Source organism: Halichoeres trimaculatus, unplaced genomic scaffold (assembly GCF_033239565.1).
Source record: "Halichoeres trimaculatus isolate MK-OKI-2021-1 unplaced genomic scaffold, fHalTri1.1 fHalTri1_scaffold_24, whole genome shotgun sequence".
Classification (NCBI taxonomy): Eukaryota; Metazoa; Chordata; class Actinopteri; order Labriformes; family Labridae; genus Halichoeres; species Halichoeres trimaculatus.
The window spans coordinates 5,077,767-5,100,156 of record NW_027437202.1 but is presented as its reverse complement, the minus strand read 5'-3'; the positions used below and the strand labels follow the sequence as shown (position 1 = coordinate 5,100,156).

The window sequence follows — 22,390 nt, the reverse complement described above, 5'->3', positions numbered from 1 at the left end:
AAATTTTTTGAATTCAAAAAAGCTTTCCATTTAGAGAACTATTCACTGTGTTTTTACTATATATATAGTTTTATACACATTTTAGTCGTATTGTGAAGATAATCTAGATTTTGTGGCTCTGAAGTGACTTTAACCCAGGTCAGCTGAGGCAAAATGTCTCCTTTTAGAGTAAAGGTTGCAGACCCCTGCTCTAAGCCGTCCACATGATTAAAGGAGAAGTAATTCATCCTAGATCTGGACCGAGATCACTTGAAGCAGTGTTACCCAACCCTGGTCCTGGTGGACCCCTGCCCTGCATGTTTTAGATGTTACCCGACTCCAGCACACCTGATTCAAATGGGTGGCTCGTTATCAGGATAGAGCAGAGCTTGATGATGAGCTGATCATTTGAATCAGGTGTGTTGGAGTCGGGTAACATCTAAAACATTCAGGGCAGGGGTCCTCCAGGACCAGGGTTGGGTAACACTGACTTAAAGTCCTCCTGTATCTCGGCATCGCTGGTCTGACTTTGTTCAAACTTGGAGAAGTGACACCTCAGTGTTTTAGTGTCATCATGTTGTTTGCTCTGATGGTTGCACTAAAAGTACATGTCAAAGTTTGACACTTTGAGTGAGCCTTAACTGCCACCACTGGTCCAATTTTGATGAAACGAGGAGCGATGATGTATTTTATTGCCCATTGGTCCAGAGAGAGTCTGCATCGCTCATAACCGGTGACGGTTGCCTTGTGAGATTGTCAAATTTGTCTCGGTGCAGAAATAAACTGACAACATACAGACTCTGACACTGAAGCCTGAAACAGTGGGTGCAACGTCAGCAGGATGCAACACAGAGAAAGAAAGTGTGAGCTGCACTAACGAGGGAGGGGGACTTTCTCAGTGGATAATAAAGAAGTTATCACAGACCAATTCCTCCAACTGCATTTACTGTACGCACAAGAGCTTATGCAGCTAAACCATTTTAATCTAATAGCTTTACGCTAACAGTGATGATACTGGATCAGCGGTATTGCGCAGCAGAATAACTTTAAAAGCCTTACAGGGAGAGTCATTTATTTTATAGGAGGCGGATAAGCCTTTTATGTGATAATAAACAAAGTCTTTGCTGATTTATTATTCCAGTGTTCCCCCAAAATATCAACATCTGGATCTTCATTCCTGGACAGCCTGAAGAGAGAGTTCAAAATCCTCAAGAGTCATGTGATTATTCATGCATCCTTAGAGCATCTTTATTATTACTGAATGAAATTTGATAATAAGGAGTGTTTTCTTCATTCTATTGATTCAGGAGTTGAACTCTGCTGCTTCTTGTGATGTCGTATCCTCGTTACAAACAGGATAAATATGACAAACAAAGGTCAAATATCTGGTTCCCACAATGAGTAATTAAAGCCCCTTCATGCGACACAGTGAGCTAAATACCTATAATGTCTACAGTGAAATGAAACAGCATTACTTCAGTTCAATATGGCGGATTAGCCCCTTCATCATATTGTTCCCACAAAAGGTAAACGATCCCTTCAGCAAGGAAGACAATGCTGTTTTCCTCCCGGCTCCATGTTAGAGCTGCACCATCCATCGATTGGCTAATCTCTTGATTACATCGTCACGCAGCGGGGAGGGGTTAATGAGGGATAGCCCAAGGAACTGTGGGAAATGATAACAAATTAACATTTCAGATATGGAATTGGCTGGTATAAATCACTATCAAAAACTGGTTACACCACTTAATGCAAGCCTTATTCATCATCCCCCCTCTGCCTCTGTCAGAAAGACTTGGCTCACACCAGACCAGCAAGTGTAATTAATGCAGATGTAATGAATTCATTAAAGGGAGGAATTGGCTGTGGATTGGCCCGTGCTTTCATCAAAAGACATCCAAAGCATGCAGAGGGGCCACGGCCTTGCTTATGCACCAGTGCGTGGGTAAATTTTCATGAAGGAGCATTAAGAATTAAGGTGACAAACGGCTAATAGTGCTACAAGGCTGCATGAGGACACTATACGCTACCCACCGCAACTCCAAAGTTAATTGTTTTTGAATTAAACATGATTTTGTGTTTGCATTTGTTTGATCAGTGTGCGACGGGATAGGAACAGGCAGCCTGCAGACAGCTCAGACAGTGGATGCCAGCAACATTGATAAATTTGTCAACTGCACCAAAATCAATGGCAACCTCATCTTCCTCATCACGGGGATTAAAGGGTAAGTGATGGCTCGAGAGCTCACGCGCATACTTACAGGGACTGGTTCAATCGAGTGACAGATTGAGAAATGTAGTATTTTAATACCTGGTATATGTGCTGTGTGGTTTTTCAAGTTCACAGAGTTTAAAACAGAAAGTTTTCCTCATGATTCAGTCCATACCACAGCCACGTATGCGCACTCTGCTTGCTGAAGAGAGCATTCACCGCCTGCTTTGTGTCTGCTTTGTGTCTGCTCTCCTCAGGGACATGTATCACGGTATTGGACCTTTGGATCCAGAGCGTCTTAACGTGTTTCGCACAGTGAAGGAGATCACAGGTGAGGCTGCCTCGCTGGAGTCACCTTGGAGAAATTGAGTGAACAAAACAATATTATTACATGGAGTGTGTGTTTGTGTGTGTGTGTGGATTATGTGGCCTTTGAGGCAGTAAAAGAAAGCTTTTGATAGGAAAGTGGAAAGCTGTTTTTTTTGTTGTTGCTGAACTCTGAAATGCGCTCCTGTGGATATGATGCTGAAGTCGGATACTTACAGTAGATTCTGCTTGTGAGTGAGTTATTCATTAACTATTAGAGGCCCTGAGGGATGAGTAATACATCGTATACAGCACCTTTTGTCATATTAAACTGCAACTTGCACTTGAGCCAAACAGCAAATGGAGTGAAACTGCATTTTCATAATGAAAACCCGAGCAATAAGGAAGAGCAATGGCTGCTCTAACGCTGCTATTTCCTGCTCTGCCTCTTTAATGTCGTTTCTACAGATCCTGATTTGATATAATCAGTCATTAAAAGCAAGTGTAAGTGGACAGATTGTGCAGAATATTAAATCTATTCTTTTAATTACCGTATATTGTCTTCTCGGAGCACATTTCCTGCAAAGAATGGGTCCTCGCTACAAATTTCATGAGAGGCGCTGAACTTCCAGGACCAGAGATTGCAGCGCTTTTCTAATTAGAATAAATGGGACAAAATGATCCTTTTTATTCCCTTGCCCCTTTGGTCCTCGATCGAAGGCTCTCTAGACTTCTGTTGTGCCTTTTTCTTCCTCTCGCCAGCTTTTACAGACCAACGAGGAAATAAGGAAAACTGAGTTAGAGTGGAGCAAATCACAATCCTTCATTGTCTTAATCTAGTGTTTGTATCTTCAAGGTTACCTCAATATCCAGTCGTGGCCTGAGAACATGACGGATCTAAGCGTGTTTTCCAACCTCGCAACGATCGGAGGTAGAACCCTCTACAGGTAAGTCTCACCTCGCTTTCATCTCACTCCCTTGTCGACTCTTTGATGTGAACACATTCAAGGGGAATTAAAGCTAAGTTGTAAGGTTGGAGAATCATCATCGGCGATATGCTGACGACACTCTCCTCTTCGAAGCTGTCTCTGTTTCTCGCTGATTGTGTGTGACTGATGTCGCCATGGAGCTGTGGCCTGTGTTTTTCTACAAAGAGCCTCTTTGAAGCATCACTGCGGTGTTGCTTTGATTAGCCTTATTTTGATAACAGGTTCTGGGTTCGCTTGCAAGTAGCAGATTCCAGGCGTAGGTGTCAAAGGAGATCTGGCGATGTTATTTTCATTGATGAACCAGAGGCTCAGCAATTTTTCACTCTGAGCTGCATCCTACTCATCTCTCACTCCTCAATTATTCCTGTTCTACATCTCTAACTTTGCCTCTAACCCGCCATGCTTGTGTTCTCCCTCTGTCTCTCTCTAGTGGAAGCGGTATTTCTCTGCTGATCCTGAAGCAGCGTTGGATCTCCTCGCTTCAGTTCCAGTCGCTGGACGAGATCAGCGCCGGGAACGTTTACATCTTCAACAACAGTCGGTTGTGCTTCTACAACACGGTCAACTGGACGTCACTTTTCAGGACGCCGAACCAGAAAGTCCTCATTCGCAACAACCAGGAGCCAAAAGAATGCAGTGAGTAGCAGTTTCAAGATTTGTCTCAGTGTATTTTTGCTGGAGTTCGCTTCAGAAACACGTCAGACTTATAACGATTAGAGTATCTGGTCATTTCAAAACAAAGCTTCAAGTTCTGGCTCCAGATCATGAATCTTATTCTTATTTAAAAAAGTACATCACTGGCACATGACCAGGAGTCATGGGCAGGTCAAATATAGAAGGAATTCGACGTTTTGATCAAGGTAAAGTTAATCTGAGGCCTTGACCACACAAAAATGAATATATTCAGAAACGCACATTTTTCTTTCCAATTGAGCCTCTCACTGTTGCAACGGTTGCCAACAACAAGAAAAATGGCCGACATTTACTGCGCTATTTCTGTGTTCTTTGCACTTTTTGCCCTCATTACAGCTCTATGGATGAATGTAATGTTTTTGTATTTGTTTTTTTCTCCATCTCCTTACTCCATTGACAGCTTCTTCTTCCTGTTTTTAACTGCGCATGGTTAAAACGTTCTTCTTCTATGGTTTTCACATTTTGCTAACCTGCCACTTATAGGCCAGGCATGGCATTGCAGGCTTTAGAGTTTTGCTTCTTCGTATGAGCAGAGATATTTCTGTGGTGTGGAAAGAGATTTTTTTTTTCCATATATATAAAAAAATCCATATAGGCAAAGAGTTTAGGGAGGGACAGGTGAGTTTAATATGCTAATTAATCACCATGCATGTGCGTTGTCATGGGTCAGATTCCTGCAGGATGATCTTGGGTATCCAGCGATTTAGGGGTAAGAAAGAAGTTTGAACTTTTGCATCAGATTAGAAAGAAGTTTAACTTCTAATTGTTTCTCATGCTGTTAAACTTTGTATACTTTTCCTGGAAGTCTTTCTTTGCAGACCTTCACATTTGGAACCCAAGGACTTTCCTCTCCTTATTTATTTGCATGACGCAACATTTCAGTAGAAAAATCTCCACTTTAACTGAATACACAACCGACTCGGGATACAGAATGCCACATTCTCACCAAGTAAAGCCTGAATGTTGGCAGCGTTTGCTCACATTAATTAAGTCAGAACAAACTGAAAATGTCTTGAGCGAGTGACAAAGTGACAGCTTAATACATTTTCTGCCTCTGTCACAAAGATTTTCAACAATGAGCCAGAAAAGTCTTGTTCGTACTTTTGGGATTTAATAATCAGGCTTTTGTTTTTAAAGCTACAAGCACATGTATGTTAACACAGCATTAACGCCTGTTTAGCTCCCTCTTTTCCTCTTTCCTTTTAACCTCTAATTATTTCCAAAGTTCGACTCCCCTGATATCTTCAAATCCAACCCCACCCCTGCCTCGCACACTGACATACCCGTTTCCTTGGCAACTGTGTCACTCTGGCTGCTTGGCCATGAAAGCCCTTATTCAGCTCGCTGTGAGCAAAGTGCTTAATGTGTCATGCACCGAGGTGGATTTAAGCTCACTGCAGGCCGCTGGGAAGTGAACACCTGATGGAACAGAGTCTGCATGTGGCTTTGGCTGCAGATGTGGAAATGTTAAGCTTCAGAAAAACCAGGAGAAGACAAAAGAAGCACACACACTTCACACATCAGCATGTTCGCGCGGAGTGAAACTCAAATTCACAGAGGGTAGAACGGTGAAGTTAGCTGAACATAAATCTCACTTTATCTCCCTGAAAGTAACTTTAACTCAGCAGATATTCAAGAATGGCTGAATATACTCTGTAGGACTCATAAATAATTCAGATAAGAGGGCGAAATTTGTCAGAAGGTCATGTATGTCACACAGAGACGAAGAAAGACAGCAACCACTGTAGTTTTCTCACCCCTGTCAGACTGCGGTTGATATCATTAGCCAGTTAATGAGTGCAGTGTGTGTTAGAGATCGATTGATAGGGCCCAACACAGGCCTCTTCATTAGGCTCATCCCCCCCAGTCTACCATTGACCGCTCGGCTGTTGACAAAGGGCTCAGCGCCTGCCGGGCGACACTGCCGGGGACGTGGTGTCACTCAGGATGGAGAGCACACCGAGTCCGATGAACAGCATCGATTGTTGTGGTTTGACTTGAAAATAAAGGGGCTTGGGGTTGTGTTTGGGGGCGCTCTTTAACGGCGGGGATGCGGGGAATACCAATGTTTACTCCCACAGCTGGGCTGCCTTTGGCGGGAACACAATGAGAGATGTGCACATGCGAGTCAACACTTAGCGCTGAGGTTTGAATACGAATTCACTCTTATATTTATCATCCTCTTTTCTCTGCAGCTCAACAGCGGATGATTTGTGACCGGATGTGTTCAGACGACGGATGCTGGGGTCCAGGCCCTGACCAGTGTCTATCCTGTCGCTTCTTCAGGCGAGGTCGCACCTGCGTCGAGTCCTGCAACCTTTTTGACGGGTGAGCTTATTTAGTCTCATTAAAGTTCTCGTCGACTTCATTAACCCCCCTGCAAACAATCATACACGCCAAGCAGATGAAATGCAATCAATTTAAACAGCTTTGATGCATGGGAATGAAACGCTCTCAAGGGCCCTGGAGGAGGAGAGCCTAATTGCCGATTGGCGCCAATGTAATGAGATGAACCAATAAGGTATTTCACACCACTTAAAGCGGATAGTTAAAGGAACATTTGGCTGCTTGTTTCATTCATCGTCCAAAATCAATTTAAATATCTCCTGGAAGTGTTATATCTTATTACAAATTGCCCATTTAGGCTGACAGACAAGATTGTTTTCTGCTCCCAGCGATGAAATGACTGACATCCACGACAAAAGCCCCTCAGAGTGCCCTCGCAATCCACTGATGTTCTCTTCTCAGTCTGAATAATTGCATTCAGGTCATTGCTTTATGCTTCCAAGAGGCACATCAAACAGATCACTGCCAGCTCACCTGGGGAGAAACGCTTCTTTGTAGATGTGGTTTCCAGCCTTTTGTGCTTCTCTTGAATGAAGAGGGAGACGTTGTGAATCGTAACACTTGAAAGCATCCGTCTAAAATAAGACTGCACCAGTAGCGTCTGCCACAAGATAAATATGACTTTCTTACAAGCGGTGATGTCAAGCTAGTGTTTCCCTGAGGGGGGAAGAAGAAGGGAGCGTGCACGTGTGTGCGCGGAGGAAGATGGGTGTATAAGAGCGAGCAACCCTCGGTCATGTTGACTTGTTGCCGGGCCTTCCCCAGCAATGCTTGTAGGAGGGAGGCTTTGAAGTTGCTGGGAAAAAACAGCTCACAGCCAAGGCTTTGAAGAAGACTGGTGAGGAAGAGGCGCGTGGCAGGGAGCCGCCGAAGCACACTTGTTTCTTCTACTGTAAATACAGTCAGCGGCTGTGATGCATTTTGAGGGAATATTCTAGAGCCGTCTTTCTGCTTCTGTCACTGGCCTGAGCCGTGGCACCGAACTGTCGATAAGCTAAAGTTTCCTGATGTAGGAAGTCACCCCCTGCCTGGTGCCGTGCCTCTATGAACCTTTGGCAGATGAAGTGAGATGGAAGCCTTGGATAGCCTGCACTTTTCCCCCCTGGTGACTCCTGCTATACACTCTCTGCTGAAAATATCTCTGCAGAAACCCAGCCTGTGTGCACGCCTCGTCTCTTAACTCAGCTGGTAAACAAACTAAATTTTTCTTGAGCATTATCTTGTTCAATGACACACAAGGAGTTATTTTTCATTACTTGGTCTCAGGTTGTAATCCCAGAGAGCATTTGAAGAAAGTTTATTTAAATTAAATTTGTGAACGAGCCTACTGCAGGGCGTTTAAAGAAAGAGGAAGCATTATTCCAATAACCATCCAGACAGGAAAATAATAAAGGGGCTGCGAGGAGTTTCAAAGTGATCTTGAAAAAGTCTCCCTTCTAGATAACTGCCTGATCGTAATCCACACTTTAAAATGACAAAGAGAGATCTGTGATTAATTTTGTAGAGATAGTGGACACTGGAGCCTAACTGTCAGACAGAAAAAGGACAGAAGAGCAGAAGAAAGATAAATAGGAGAGAGATAGAGCACGAGCTAAAGGCTAACATAGGAGCTAAACTGTTTGTGCTCATGTTGATTCCAACCCACAGTCAGCAGTTATTCAGCAGTGGTCTGTTCAAACTTGAGAGTCTATCAATAAAATGAAGAGTGAGGTTACGTTAGCTCTAATTGGACCAGGATTCACTAACATTACAAATTATCAACACGTCTCACAGGATTGAGCTGTCGAGTTACAAATGGACGGCTTCTCAACTACTTGTTGTCACGTTAGCCTATGGATACATCAAAGCACCAGGCTGCCGATAGCACTACATATAGCCGGCTACGCTTCAAACAACAGTACTATGTAACTATACTGATAAATACCTCACCTTGTTGCGTTGTATCTGATAAAAAGTTGACTTGAACAAAAAAAAAAAAATTGTTACAAAACAAACACACGCCTGGTTAAAAGTTATATTTTTACGACAGTGTGCGTGTGTGAGACTCCAGGCCAGAAGGTGGCACTGCAGTCCAGTTAAAACAGATCCTCCTCATGGGATCTTTAAGTTTTTGACCAAAAGAAAAGTGGGTCTCACTAAGGTTTTAGATAATGTGAGCAGATTGTTCTGGACAGGGTGAGCAGGAAAATCAAACAGTGCCATGTTTAGGTACCGAAACGCATTCTTGAGACTGTGAAAGTGGAAGAGTAGGTGATTTTCCATACTGGACATGAACACAGCATTACAAGGTTGAGAAATAAATGTTTTAAATTGAAAAACTTTGAGATTTATTATTAAACAAATTAATATTAATTACCACATAAACACACAAAAAGTACCAAAAATTGATACTGTATCATTTCAAATGTGAAAGGTACCCATCAGTAACAGCCCATTCACTATATATTATCCCATTTATTAGCAGCCTCCAGTTTCTTTTCTTCCAAATGAAAATCATTCTTCTTCATCTGTTTCTTAAATTCTAAAAAGATGGTTAGTCTCAAAAGCTTTGGTACACACAGAGTATGAGTTAAGGTTGAGTTGATATCCGTCTTTGTTCTGAATCTATCCTACTGGACTTTACATCTCCACAGAATAAAGAAGAAGCTCATTAAATATGTTTTCAGGATGGTGATTTTTAGACCTTAAGATTCCCGAGCTTGCCCTCGTTATATGTCTCCATTCTTAATGAGGAGAGGCACTAATTCCCTTAAGTTCCTACATCTTTTGAATAAAACAAAGGAGGAGCAAAAGAGTCGAGAGGGGAGAAGAAAATGTCTGAGATGCCGTCCACCGGGGTTTGTGGGAGGAGGGAGGAAGCGGATTAGGGAGACGTTGAAAGTGTTTAATTAAAAAAGTTGCTCCAGTGGGTTGGCCGCGCTCTGGCTTGCTGAAGGTTTGGAGGTCTGGATGGTGGGCGCAGTCCTGCTTAAATTCCTGCTAAAACAGGGCTAATCCCCCATCAGGCCGTCCCCCTACGGGGCCTTGGCGCACACTTCCAGCCGTGAAGGGGGCCAATCAGGAGGAACGGCTTTGACGGAATGGAAATGACCCTGGGGAGCACCGCTGCCGAGGTCTTTGTCTTTCACCCATTCTCCTACATGTATCTCTTTTTTCCCACTCAACCAACAAAAGAGACATCTCTGCACCGCCTGGGCCCTTTTCTAAAGGATTCCCCTGGACGGAGCTTCCAAGAGAGAAATCTAATTTATTTTGGAACAAGGGAAAGAAAGACGAGGGAGAAATGTAAAGAGAGCACAGGGAGTTTCCTTTGAGTGCTGAAAAAGCATCTTTGATATCAGGACGGTCTGTGTGACGGGAGTTTGGCGGCGAAGTATCCTCAAATTCAGGCTAAATAAACCGAAAAGGAGGTTTTTTATCTCAACTGCTGAAACCTTGAGTGTCAAAATGTCTCCTCTCTTATTTGTAGCTTTTAGAACCGCAAAGTCTTTAAAGGGTTTCGTAGGAAATTCAACCTTTAAAATGCATAAAACACACACACACACACACCCGCAGGGGATCCCAATTTAAGTGCAAGATCACACCAAAACAGCTCGGATGGAAGTACTCGATTTTTTATTCTGCGCTGGTAGCATCATATGCAAATACAAACAAAACGCACAGAGGGAGTCGCTCTGATTATCTGCGCACTGTGAGAAAAGGCCTCATTTGTAACTGGGTGAATCCCCCCCTCCCTCGGCGTGGCCGTCTGTCCTCCTGTGGCTGATCGATCCCTCTGATGTGGAAAGCATTTTTGATCGGCTTGTTGTTATTGACGGTCCTCGGGTTGCGTAAGACGATGGACTTCAAAAAGCGGAGATAATGCCACACAAACACAGGGAGGGGATTTATAGATCGGAGGAATGTGCACACACACACATGAGGGTTCAACGAGATGGCCTGCGGCACCGAGAAGCTCCTGACGTCTTAATTGCTGTGTACAAACCTGATATCGAGCTCCATTGTTTACCTCAGCTCCTTCAGAAGTCTAAAAACAAAAACATCATCATGTCCTAGAATTTTGTCGTCTAACACCTGAAGGTAGAGACCCCTGGGTTTTAACTATCAAGAAAACACACTTAATGGACAAAGTTGTCAAAGACTTTCTCTACCTCATGAGCATCTGAGACAAAGTTTCTTTCTCCTCCTCCTCCCTCAGCATCCCTCCTGCATTTGACCATGATTTAAAAAGCTTTTCATTATTCATAGGCCTCTTCGGTTAACATATTGACCACACTGAGCCTTTTACTTGATCAAATACTTGCTACCCTGAGTGCCCCCTTTTACCAGTAGGCACTGCAGAAGGAGCCGTGCAGAAATGAAGCGTTAACCTTCCTCGTTTTGATGCTGCATCACATGTTGGTTTAAAATCAGACGCCTCCTATGTTCGGCTGGTGCTGGTATGCACACAGCGTACTTCAAAATCCTCCCTCAGCACGCTCCCAATCAATATTTCAATGCGGGTATGCTCTTAAATCTATAATACATGCTTCTCTATCCTCCACCTTTTTCAGGGAAATTCGAGAATTTGCTAATGGATCCGTGTGCCTGGAGTGTGATAGCCAGTGTGAGAAGATGGATGGGAACATCATGACGTGTCTTGGCCAGGTAAGACACAGCTTCCGTCCACCTTAGGATACTTCCTGGAGGTAAACTTTCCTCTGTTTGGATTAAAAACACCTCACATTTTTCTGCTCAAGATAGCCTCCTATCTTGTCTGAGCTGAGCAGTTTCCAACTTATTTCAAGGGGGAGTCTATCGGTCTTGCGCGCAGGATTTCAGAAGATATAAAGTGCTGTGTTTGCAAAGGTGAATGCTAGGTTAATGGGAGGAATGATGAACTACTGTGGCTACTTCTGGAGCATGCTTTTGGCAAGTACGCATACACACACTCCAAAACAGCAAAATGAGATTAGTTTCTGACCTTCCGGTAAAGTCACTTCTAAAGCCTCACACCACGAGTCTGGAAAATGCAAGAATTTCTCTTTAAAATGTTAGAAAGTAGTTTTTATTTATCTTCGCTTGGCTTGTAAACATGATTTCAATCAAGCCATCTGCGGGGAAAACAAGCACTCCAGTTATCACGACTGGTACAGTGAACACATGCCACATGGCGTGATCCAAAACAAACATTTCTTTGTCTTTAAGAATACATTTGGTGCAGTTTTTATTGTCAAAATAAAGCGTTAAACAAGCAGAAGCATTGTGTTTCAGAAGAGCGTTGTGGGAGGGAAATCTGAGTCCAGAGGAAGTTAGGAAAACAACCAAATGAAACAGAGAAATAGTCAAGTGGTCGTCTTGTTTGTTTTTTCATATACACTTACTTCTTTGTGTTTATCTCCGTCATCTGTGTTTCAGTCGTCTTCCTGCTCTTTTTTTCCTCTTTTTTTGTTCTTTACCTCCTTAGTCGACTCATTTCTTCTCTTAAAAGTAGGGTCTGCAGGAGTTTTCATTACTTATTAGTAAATGCAACATTCAAACTGGGCTCCTCCTCCTCCTCGGATCAGTGCCAGCGGCAGCCCACACCCACAGCCTCCAACCGTGACTACGTGAACACACTTACTAGCGCAGTAACCAACTGTAGCATCACGTTTCTATGTGGGAGAGACTCAAGAGCTGTGCACCTGACTTGTCGTGTTAGCACAAGCTAACCTGGTTAGCAGAAAGCTAACTGGAAAGCTTAGTCCAGCCAAGCTTCACGCTTTATGTTTTGGTCATTTTGTTTCACTCTGGTTGTGTTTTTCTTTCTCCATGCTACGTCCGCTATCATAGCTGCTCTGATTAGCTTCTTCCACTTGCTAATATCAACATGCAAAGTCAGGTGTGCACTGAGCAAGCTGTGATTGGCTGAGGTAGCCAAGATACACTGCTCTTAAACGGCCTGAAACAACCAAAACATCAACATAGAGGTAAAGGAGGGGGTCGAGGCTGACACAGACACTGACACGCGTGTATAGACGCCCAGATGGGACAATTGAGCAGGATTATTTCCTGTAAAAGTTGACATTTTATTTTCTAGGAGAATCCTATAGACCCTACCTTTAAGGTCGCCTGAAACTGTGGGGGTGGTGTTGCTGTAACTACCCGATATAAAGCTCTAGTAAGACACAAAGAAGAAAATAGTTTTTGTCAATACCTCCTTAACAGTCACAGTGAAGGTAACACCGTTAGAAAAACATGTATACATCTCCTTACGTTAGTCATCTTCCTCTCCTTGGTCGTCTTATTTAAACTTCCTCTTCCTCCTGAACACCCTACTCCGTACAGCCCCATGCATGGAGGTTATTTTAAAACACATTTGCAGTGTTACATTACAGAAAGTTGTATCTAATGTGCCGCATGACTACTTTAGTGGAATTCAGCAGTCGCATGAGTAACCTTTTATGACTGTCCCTCGAGACAGAGGAGGAGGAGGAGAGAATGAGTGATGAAGAGCCAGAAAGGGAGAGGGGCTCCTCAAGGATGCAGAGAGGCTGCTGACTTTGAGATGCTGGTCACAGTTGAGTAGTAAATAACACCAGAGTCAATCATCCACAGGCGCTCCCGCACACAAATACACATGCACACGGCATCTGCGGACATACTTGAATGCATCCCGACATCTGTATGCGACTCCGCTCGCAGCCACACACACACACATGCGTACACACAAACATGAGGGGTGAGAATAATGTTTATTGATGGCGTGTGGCTGAATGTGTCAGGCTGTGAGGAGCTGTCCATCAGGTCACGGCGGCTGTCATTAGCAGCAGAGCGCCGCGCAGAAACTCCAAAATACCACAGTGACGCACATGGAAAGTTCGCACATTTCTATCAGAGTTAATCGCTTCGGAACAAGAATAAACACACACATCACTTCAGTTCACACACACACAAACACACAGATTATTCTCCACCTTACTTATTCATGCTCCAGCTGCAGCCTCGCTCAGTTACGACTTGTCATCTCCTCCATCACATTCAATGCTCCGTACTTTGACATGACCTGATTCCTTATGCATGTTGCCAATTTTAAGCAGGGGAATACACTGCATAGGATTCTGATCCACGCGTTATAAATCACTGAATGTGATTCATGTGGGTGCTGCCAGCTGCATTAGCCGCGCTGGGGAAGTGGGTAAATTGACATGATTCGCCAGGTTTGTATTTGATTCTGTTCAAATCACTTCTCCCTCTCATACATTTCTCCACATCTCCATCTTTCCCTTTTTGCCTAATCCCATTCTGTCTCCAAACTTTTGTCCCTGGCGGCTCCTTTTTAACCATCTCGCCCAAAAATTTCTCGTTACATCTCCTCCTTCTCTGTTCCTCCCCCTGCTAATCCTTACTCCGTCTTTCTTCATCCCTCGTCTGCCACCCATCGTCTCATCTCCCCGCCTTTGCTCTCCTTTCAGGGCGCGGACCAATGTGTAAAATGCCTCCACTTCAAAGACGGACCCAACTGCGTGGAGAAATGCCCCGACGGGTTACAAGGCGCCAACAGTTTCATCTTCAAATACGCCAAGGCCAACAACGAGTGTCATCCGTGCCACGCCAACTGCACCCAGGGGTAAGAGAGGCATGACACAGAGAAACAGAAAGATGTGCGTTTCTCTCGTAGTTTCGTAAGCGTCCTCTGGTGTAGGTGCTCTTTAAAGCATTACTAAGACCAGCTGCGATGAAAGAGAGCAAGAGCAGGAAGATGACTCAATCCTGCAGCCGTAAGATTTCCCCGAACAGCTGCCTTCAGGGGGCCCTACAGTCAGGGGCAGAATGCATTGACCCCGAAGGCCACGAGTAGTAGAGCCGGATAAAGTATGAATGAGGGGACGGTGCAGGGAGACAGTAGCTGGAGGGGAGATGTGAAACCTTGCTTCTTTGGAAAAAACACATGTATCACAAAGATGACAACACTCCCTTTTTGAATGCTAGATGAAGCTAGCTCTACAGACCAGCTTCAATCAGTTACTCCAGCTAAGACTGCGGCTAAATTTCTGCAAAACAAATAAACAAACACGTAAATCCAGAGGTGAAAGCAGATTGAGATCAAAAGCAAAAAGGACGTTGATCCAGAGAAAATCTGTCTTCTTTAAGTTCAAGCATCCCAGGTTTAATCTTTATCCTGTTTGGTCTTTTAAAGACAACAACAAAAGACGGTGTCAAGAAAACCTAAAAGTTCAGGGGTCTGCAACCTGCAGATCTTTAACTCCTTTGCAGTGGCTCCTTATAGCTTCAAAAAAAATTATTGAAGTATAGATTTATATTTTTCTTACAGAGGGTAACTGCAAACATGCCAGCTTGATATACATTTTTTTTGCTTGATATGTGGTGAGACATAAGCAACAACAAAAAAAATAAGAGTTAAGTGACACAATCAATGTATGTTTTTAAATTCAAGTATTCTTTCAATTTTTTTTGAAATTTTTGCAAATTTTTGAAATTTAAAATTGTGTGAATTTTTTGCAAGGAAATAATTTTATAAATAAATCATTACAAACTAATGTAATCAATCAATTCAATTAAAGTTTGACTTTTGCAAATGTACTTTTTTTTTATTTTAATTTTTTTAAAAATCTTTTTTTTTCATTTTTCTGCTAACTATTAACAGTTTTTTTTCAGATTTTTTTTTTGTTTTGATTTTTTGCAAGTTTATCAATTTAAATTAATTATTGTTAATAAAATGAATTTATTCAATTCTAGTTTGATTTTTGCAAAATTACTTTTTTTTATTTTAAGTTTAAAAAAAAAACTTTTTTTTCACATTTCTGCCAACTTCTAACAATTTCAGCCACTTTTTGACATTTTTCCAAACATTTAAATTTCATATTTTTTGCAAGCTTTCACAATTTTTTTTTTTTTTTTTTTAATTTTAGTAAATATTTTAAATTGCAAATTGATTACAAAAAAAAAAAACTAAGACATCACATGTAGAATTTAATAGAATTTTGTACAATTCTTAGTCTTATTGTGAAGACAAAGTAGATTTTGCAGCTCTGAAATGACTTCAACCCAGGTGAGTTGAGGCAAAATGGCTCAGATGAGAGTAAAGGTTGCAGACCCCTGAAACAGTTGAACATTTTGTCGTTTTATTTCCACTAAACTATGAAAAAGCAGAACATTAAGTTGTTTGAAAATAAGGTAGGAGATAGAATGAAGGAAGCACAGGTGATAAAGTAGAAAGCAGAGAACAGAGGTAACTCCCCTCCTGTGACAGCTTTCACTCACACAGACACACATGCCACTTCCTTATTCCTCAATCCATCGTTGGCATGACAACACCTCCAGCATGCCTTGTCATTTTATCCTGCCCTCCAGCAACAGGCTGCTCTGGATCAACAACAAGACGCGGCTGAGGCTGAGCGTCTGATGCTATGAGCCAAAGATGGAGGTCAAAGGTCAGTGTCAGGGAGAGAAAAGGCGCTGTCACAGCTGCTAAAGATTCTGAGATGCTGGTGCAGTATGTTACCGTAACATGCAGGAATCATCTCAGTCCGTTTCTGACCAAGAGACGTGATGCACAGCAAATTAATCTTTCAGAGGATTGCATCATTATCTCTCATGTCATCATAAATAAACATCCAAATATGTGAATCAGAGAAAAAAGCTTGTTTATGCAGAACCTGCACCAAAGCTTTCTTTTTTTTAGCTTTCTTCAATATCAAAGTGATAATTTTCTGTGCATCCATAAATACATCAGGACGAGGGGTTTGCTTACTCAGCAGATTTCTGATGCTGCAAATTTGACTCAAGATAAACAACTAGCAGCTTATAAATCAGAGCTTAAGTAGAGGAACACAGCCTTCGGTGTACCTACTGTTACTCATCTCGGTGTGAAATTTGGATACTTCGCAGGGAACAACCACTTCTGAAAGAAAGATGTAACTAATTTCAGGGAAATAGCTCCAAAATGTGCAGTGGAGAGTTATTTGAACAGCCTTCAGTTTTTATTTCGTGATACCATCCCTTTGTTCCAAGAAGCAAAGTGTTATCCTTCAGCAGGAAAACAAACGACAGTGACCACGGACACTTCTCGCTCTCTAATTAGCCGTTTGGCGCCAGGTTTAATTGACAGCCAGGCACATTTGGAGGAGCCACAGTTGTCACTGTTTAATCCCAAAGTTAGCACATTCTCCTAATTTGCTAAGTAATTTGTTGTGTCTTGCAGTTTACACACGCTCGCACGTAAACACACACACATTCAAAAACTGCTCTCCTGTGTCTCTCCCGCTGTTCAAAGCCATCTACTCAAGAAGACAGAATTAATGAGCAGCTAGGAGTCTGCGCTAATCACTTCCAGCTTACCTAACGCTAACAACTCCTCTGCTAAGTGAATGTGGTGTCATCAGGCTTTGAATGTTGGGAAGAAAGGAAGTGTTTTTTTGTGTTTAGGAGAAAAAAGATGCAAGATCAGAGAGAGGGGGCCTTGAATCAGAGTCAAATTAAACAACTTTTTTTTAGCTTTAAAAGTTAAAGTCCTTTAGTCTTCAGTCGTGGGAAGATCAAGGATGGATGAATTTGTGCTAAATCTGAAGCAGAATTCCTTTGTTTTGTTTTATGAGTGAAATTCAAGGTTGCTAATGGAAGCTGGAGTTGATTTGGAGGTTTATTCCAGTGTTTATTCTCCTGTTAGCTCTGTTTTGTTTTCTGTTAACTCCAGCAGACTTTTTTCCTCTTTCTTATCAAAATTGGAAACAAAAGAAATCAGCTTTCTGTTGATGATTGTGCAGATTTCTTGTCTCACTGAAGCTTTAATGTAGAGAAGAGACCCACAAGATCCACTGTCTTCTCACGCCAAAGAAAATCCATTTAGATATCACCTGGAACAAACTGGAACAATGCTTTCTCCCTGTCATTTTGACGTGTGGTCAGCCGTGCTCGGGATTCAATTTTCCACAGGTGCCCGCCCGCTGACAGCTGACTGACGTTGAAGAAAGACAACATGAGGTTTACTCATAACCCGGCCCCGCTTTAATGGACGCTCCCTCTGCTTTTCTCTGCCCTGCAGGTGCGTCGGGCCGAGGCTCCAAGATTGTGTCGGGATGATGGACAGGTGAGGAAACACGGGGCGTTATTTGTGGTGTGGGGTTGTGGGAGACCACCATCAGATGCTGCCACTGCTTGTTAAAGTTCCTCATGATTCTCATTAACAGGGGTGCAGGGAGTTATAATTGAGCTATGATTGGAAATCTTCAGTTCTAATCTAAACCTTGTACGAATGTGGCGCTGTAATCTGTGCTCCTCAGGGTGTTTAATTTGTGCCAATGAAACCTTTGGGGATCAATCAAAACTAATTATACAACGATTATTATCAATGTCCGTATGATAATTGCTGCTAGAAGTGGACTTGTGTCTATAAAAACTTGAAACATAGATGTGAAGCATGAATTAAATGGTCGCAGCTCCTTATAAAATAGTCATAATGTGGAATAACAGACAAAAAACAACAAGAACAAAGTAATCGCCTAAAGACACGACAAGAAATCTATTAAAACCGACCATAAAAACAAGTGATCTCTGCAATCGGAGCACATCCAAGAGTGACAAACTCATTAGGATTCAAGCACAGCCATAAAAAGTGGGTCTGGAGACAGAAATGTTTACTCTCTCTGGAAAGCTTTGTGCTGACTCTCCGCTCCCTGAGTTGTCCGTTGCTCCTCTAATAGCATCACTCCTCGACTCATCAGGTGACCCTGTGTCTCCTTATCTGCTGCGAATCCTTTTCTTCTAATTAAAAAGGCTCTTTTCTTCTTCTCTCTTTTGTTTTCTGATCTCTTCAGCCAAACATAAATCCTCACTTTCCCTTTTTTCTTATTTGCTTTCCTCAACGTCTTTGACTTCAGCTTCACGCTTCCTCTTGTTGTTCTTGTCCCTCCTTGTCCGTCTCCTCCCCCTGTCTCGTCCTAATCATCGCAAACTGCTGCATTACTATTCACCACATGGTTGTATATCTCATTACGCTGAACCCAGCACCCTCTTGGTAAATCTCAAGCACCTTCTTTTTTAGGTTGCTCACAATCGATCCCGCAGACGCTGTGGCACCTTGCTCCACCAAAGCTCCGTGCTACACGAGTCTTCCATTAGCCGCTAATGGCCTCCACGGCTAATAGAGTTTTGAACTTCAGGTATCAGGTAGAATGGGGTGTTATTTTGCGTTGTGTTGAGAAAAAAAAAAGAAAAAACAGAAAAGGGCAAAGAAGATTTAAGCTGTGGCAGGAAGGTGGAGATGGAATACAAATGGGAAAAGGAAGGATGAGGTGAGGAGAGTATTAGAAGGACAGGACTGAGTGCTACAAGACGAGAGCAGGAGGTATGTAAATGGCAAATGCATTAGTGGCGTTATTAGTGAAGGGAAAGGGCTTTTAACTTCCAACCTTAAGGCTTGCCTTGAGCAGGCTTTCCCAAGAATAATCAGAGGCAATTTGTGAGGATAGGCACTCTTCATTTGGATTGATTTAGATTGAAAACAGGTGATGAGTTGTGCTGAAGCTCACAAATATATGACAATGAAACTAAAGTGATGAATCCTTGTTGTCTGAATCCTCCTAATTTGACTAAATTTTTCAGAAATTGCCAAATTAAAGACTTAGAATCAAGATTTTCTAAAAAGTAGTTTCAATTACACCTAGAAATGCTCAAAACTTAAATATAGTTATAAAAAGATAATATATCCATCTTCTTTTTGTATATGTCCACATCCACACATAAGGACTCTGGCGTTAATACTGGAACAGCTCAGAGTTCAGTGATGATGCTGGTGTTTCTGAGCGTCAGTGAAGGCACCATGAAGGCTATGAGCAGGTCAGAGTGCAGCAGAAAGGGGGTTAGAGTGGGAAAGCAGACGAGCTGGAGATGATGAGTTTCATTCAGTGTTTTGTTGCTGCCTGTTTTGAGTTGGTGTGATCACGGCCGACAGTTTGACCAGAGAATAAAAACACTAATGTTCATGAATTAGCATCATTGTAAGGGAAACACTGGCAGGGTGCAATCCTACTAGAGATGCACGATATTATCGGCTGAAATTGGCTTAAAATTAAATATCAGATATCAGCCAACACACGAAATTCTGCTGATATAATAAACTGCTAAAATTATGGGCTGAGGCTGCAGATTTTTTTGCACTTTTTGCAATTTTTTTTGCACAGTGCAGATTGAGCAGACCCATATTTGACTCCTGTTTTAAGTTAAACTTTCGCAGCAGTCTATAAGGTACACATTTAACTTTTACCAAAGTGAACGATTTTATTCAATTAGGGTTTAATTGCTGTACAGTTCCATTTGTCACACGTTTCCTCTGAACAGAGGTTACGTTTACTGACTGTTAATTATGAAAATGGCCAAATTTTCTCTGGTTGTGGTAGGGATTGGTACCAAGTTAGGTACTTTTATCGGTGCCGAGTCAAATTTTGTCAAAAGTACCGGGTACCAATTCACGTGAAATCAAAAGGTACCATGTTTAGGTACCTAAACGCATCCTTGTGACTGTGAGGGAGTGAAAAAGTAGGTGATTTTCCATGCAGGACTTAAAAAACAACATTGCAAGGTTAGATACTGAAGAATAAATATGTTAAATTGAAAAAATATATATACTTTATTATTAAACAAATTGATATTTTTTACCACAGAAACACAAAAAGTACCGAAAATTGGTACCGTTGAGTACCGGTACTGATTGCCAGGTACTTTGTTTGAAAGCAGTTGTCATAAATAGATATACAGTTTAAGATATACATTTTCCTTATTTTGCAAAAGAAATAAATATAAATAAGTAACAAATGTGATGATGCACCATAATACAATATGCTATTTCCAATACAGAAGAGAGTTGATAATCTCTGCATTTATGTGCATAAAAAAATATCAGTGTCTGCAAAAAAAAAAACCCATCATCGTGCACCCCTGAATTGTACTTAATTGAAATGTCAGAAATACAGTTATCGTCACAAAGACTTCATCCATGTTTTTTGGAGTTACCAGCAGAAACACTTGATATTCTGAGACAGTTTCAACATGTTGCAACAAGAAACACATGTGGATTTAGTCTAAAACTGGCTCTCATGTGTCAGTCGAAAGTTGCACCAAAGCTCAGACCAGCAGCAACAGGACGAGAGGTGATAGGCTGATATTTATAAGGAAGTCCACTCCTGTGTAGCACAAGCTGCAGCCTCTCCAGCAGCTCTGATAATGGGACCACATACCCTCACAGGCTACTTCCTCTGACCTGTGAAAATGGAAGCATCTCACACTTGGAAAGAAAAAAAAAAACGCTGCGTGCTCTTTGGCTTCGGCCTATTTGGACACACGGCGGTGGAAATGGAACCCTTTCTCATCGCCCTGAAAGAGCAGCTGCGTGCTCCTGTCTGGACATGTGAAAAACTGAAATGCAAAAGAAAAGAAAAATGGAGGGAAGCTCACCCAGAGGTTGTGTGGGGGTCAGTGGATGAGGATTGTTTAAAAAGCCTCGCTGTAAGCGCTGTTGTTCAAGCGTTCATTAGAAACAAATCTGAGAGGAAACAAGCTGAGGAAGCCTCTTCTGAAAAGCTCCCTGTTGTTTTTTCCCATTGGCTCCACTGGCATCAACAAATCTCTCAGATCAATAGAAATGGGCCACTTGATTAGAGTTTTGTGGTTATTTTGATCAGAGATTCCCAACATCAGATTCCTCAGCTGCAGTCGGTGGAGCTGAAGGTTCAGAAAGCACAGTGTGCCAAAGATATCTTCTCCGTCTAACAGCAGGTTGGAGGATTCATCAGCACAGGCTGAGGCTTGCACTTTTTTTGGAGTTTCTTAATGTTTCAGCACGTTAATGCCTCCTCTCTTCCCTCCTGTCTCTCCAGGACGCCGCTAATAGCAGCTGGCATTATCGGCGGCCTATTCATCATCGTCATCTTGGCGCTCAGCGTGGCCGTTTATGTCCGACGCAAGAGCATCAAGAAGAAGAGGGCCCTGCGGCGCTTCTTGGAGACGGAGGTGAGAGGGTCAGGGGGTCAGGATCTGGAACGATTGAGCTTTTATGGATCGATTTGTTCGGAAAGGGCTTGTTGGTCTTTCCCTGTCGCTTTGAGGAGACAGGATTGTAAATTGAATCATTTGAGATGTTTTTCGTCCTCTTTTTATCAACCAATTACCGCGGTGTAATGAGTTTTATTGATCCCACGAGGAAATTTGGTAATGGTTCTCTTGACTTGCTATTAATGTGGCAAAGTTTCATTAATTACACTAAACAAATGAGCTCATCCAGGCAGCAGAACTGGACTTTAAAGTGGTGCTCTGCTCTTTGAGGAGAGTTTGTTCAACATCCTTTAATTTTATCGATTCCTTGAAGGAAATTGTGAAATGCTGCTCCTAAAATAGCGCAAGGATTTATAAAGAATGGTGTTGAAGTTGCACTCCTCTGCTCTTTGGAGACTTTTATTTTGTTTATTTTGCAGCTGTTGCTTTTTTTTGATTCAAAGGAAACTAAGTGGACATCTGAACAGATCTTGTGTTATCCTTCTTTCTTCCTGTGTTCATCCCAGGAAGGAAATTAAGAAACTTAACAAACCATCCTCTTCAAATAGTCTCCAGAATCCTTTCCTGTCTTTGAAAGGACTCTCACTTTCTTGATGTTTTCTGCGTTGTGCATTTTTTTGAATCTGTTTAGGACCCTTTTCGTCAAAGTACTCTTTTCAACATAGATGCCAACTAGACTCATAAGCAAACCTTGAAACTCTAAACCTTGGCCGTGCAGCTCAGCCAAGATTTCAAAATTATGCACGGCTGCCATCGTCCATCGATCCAGCCTTGAAGGCGCTTCATTTCCCGGAAACATAAGAGTGCAAACGTGGGCTTTATTTTCAGAGGAGAAAGT

At 42.3% G+C, this 22,390-nt stretch overlaps 1 protein-coding gene across 3 annotated transcripts in view; it reads left to right on the top strand.

Annotated features, from left to right (window-relative positions):
• LOC141785767 (receptor tyrosine-protein kinase erbB-4) overlaps positions 1 to 22,390 on the top strand; it is a 218,184-nt gene that overhangs the window by 155,051 nt on the left and 40,743 nt on the right. For all 3 annotated transcript variants that reach the window (XM_074664235.1, XM_074664236.1, XM_074664234.1), the window contains exons 9-17: positions 2,078 to 2,204; positions 2,449 to 2,522; positions 3,354 to 3,444; positions 3,917 to 4,122; positions 6,375 to 6,507; positions 11,079 to 11,172; positions 13,959 to 14,113; positions 17,549 to 17,593; positions 21,378 to 21,510. In XM_074664235.1, the coding sequence (XP_074520336.1) occupies positions 2,078 to 2,204; positions 2,449 to 2,522; positions 3,354 to 3,444; positions 3,917 to 4,122; positions 6,375 to 6,507; positions 11,079 to 11,172; positions 13,959 to 14,113; positions 17,549 to 17,593; positions 21,378 to 21,510 (1,058 nt within the window). The remainder of the gene's footprint in view (positions 1 to 2,077; positions 2,205 to 2,448; positions 2,523 to 3,353; positions 3,445 to 3,916; positions 4,123 to 6,374; positions 6,508 to 11,078; positions 11,173 to 13,958; positions 14,114 to 17,548; positions 17,594 to 21,377; positions 21,511 to 22,390) is intronic.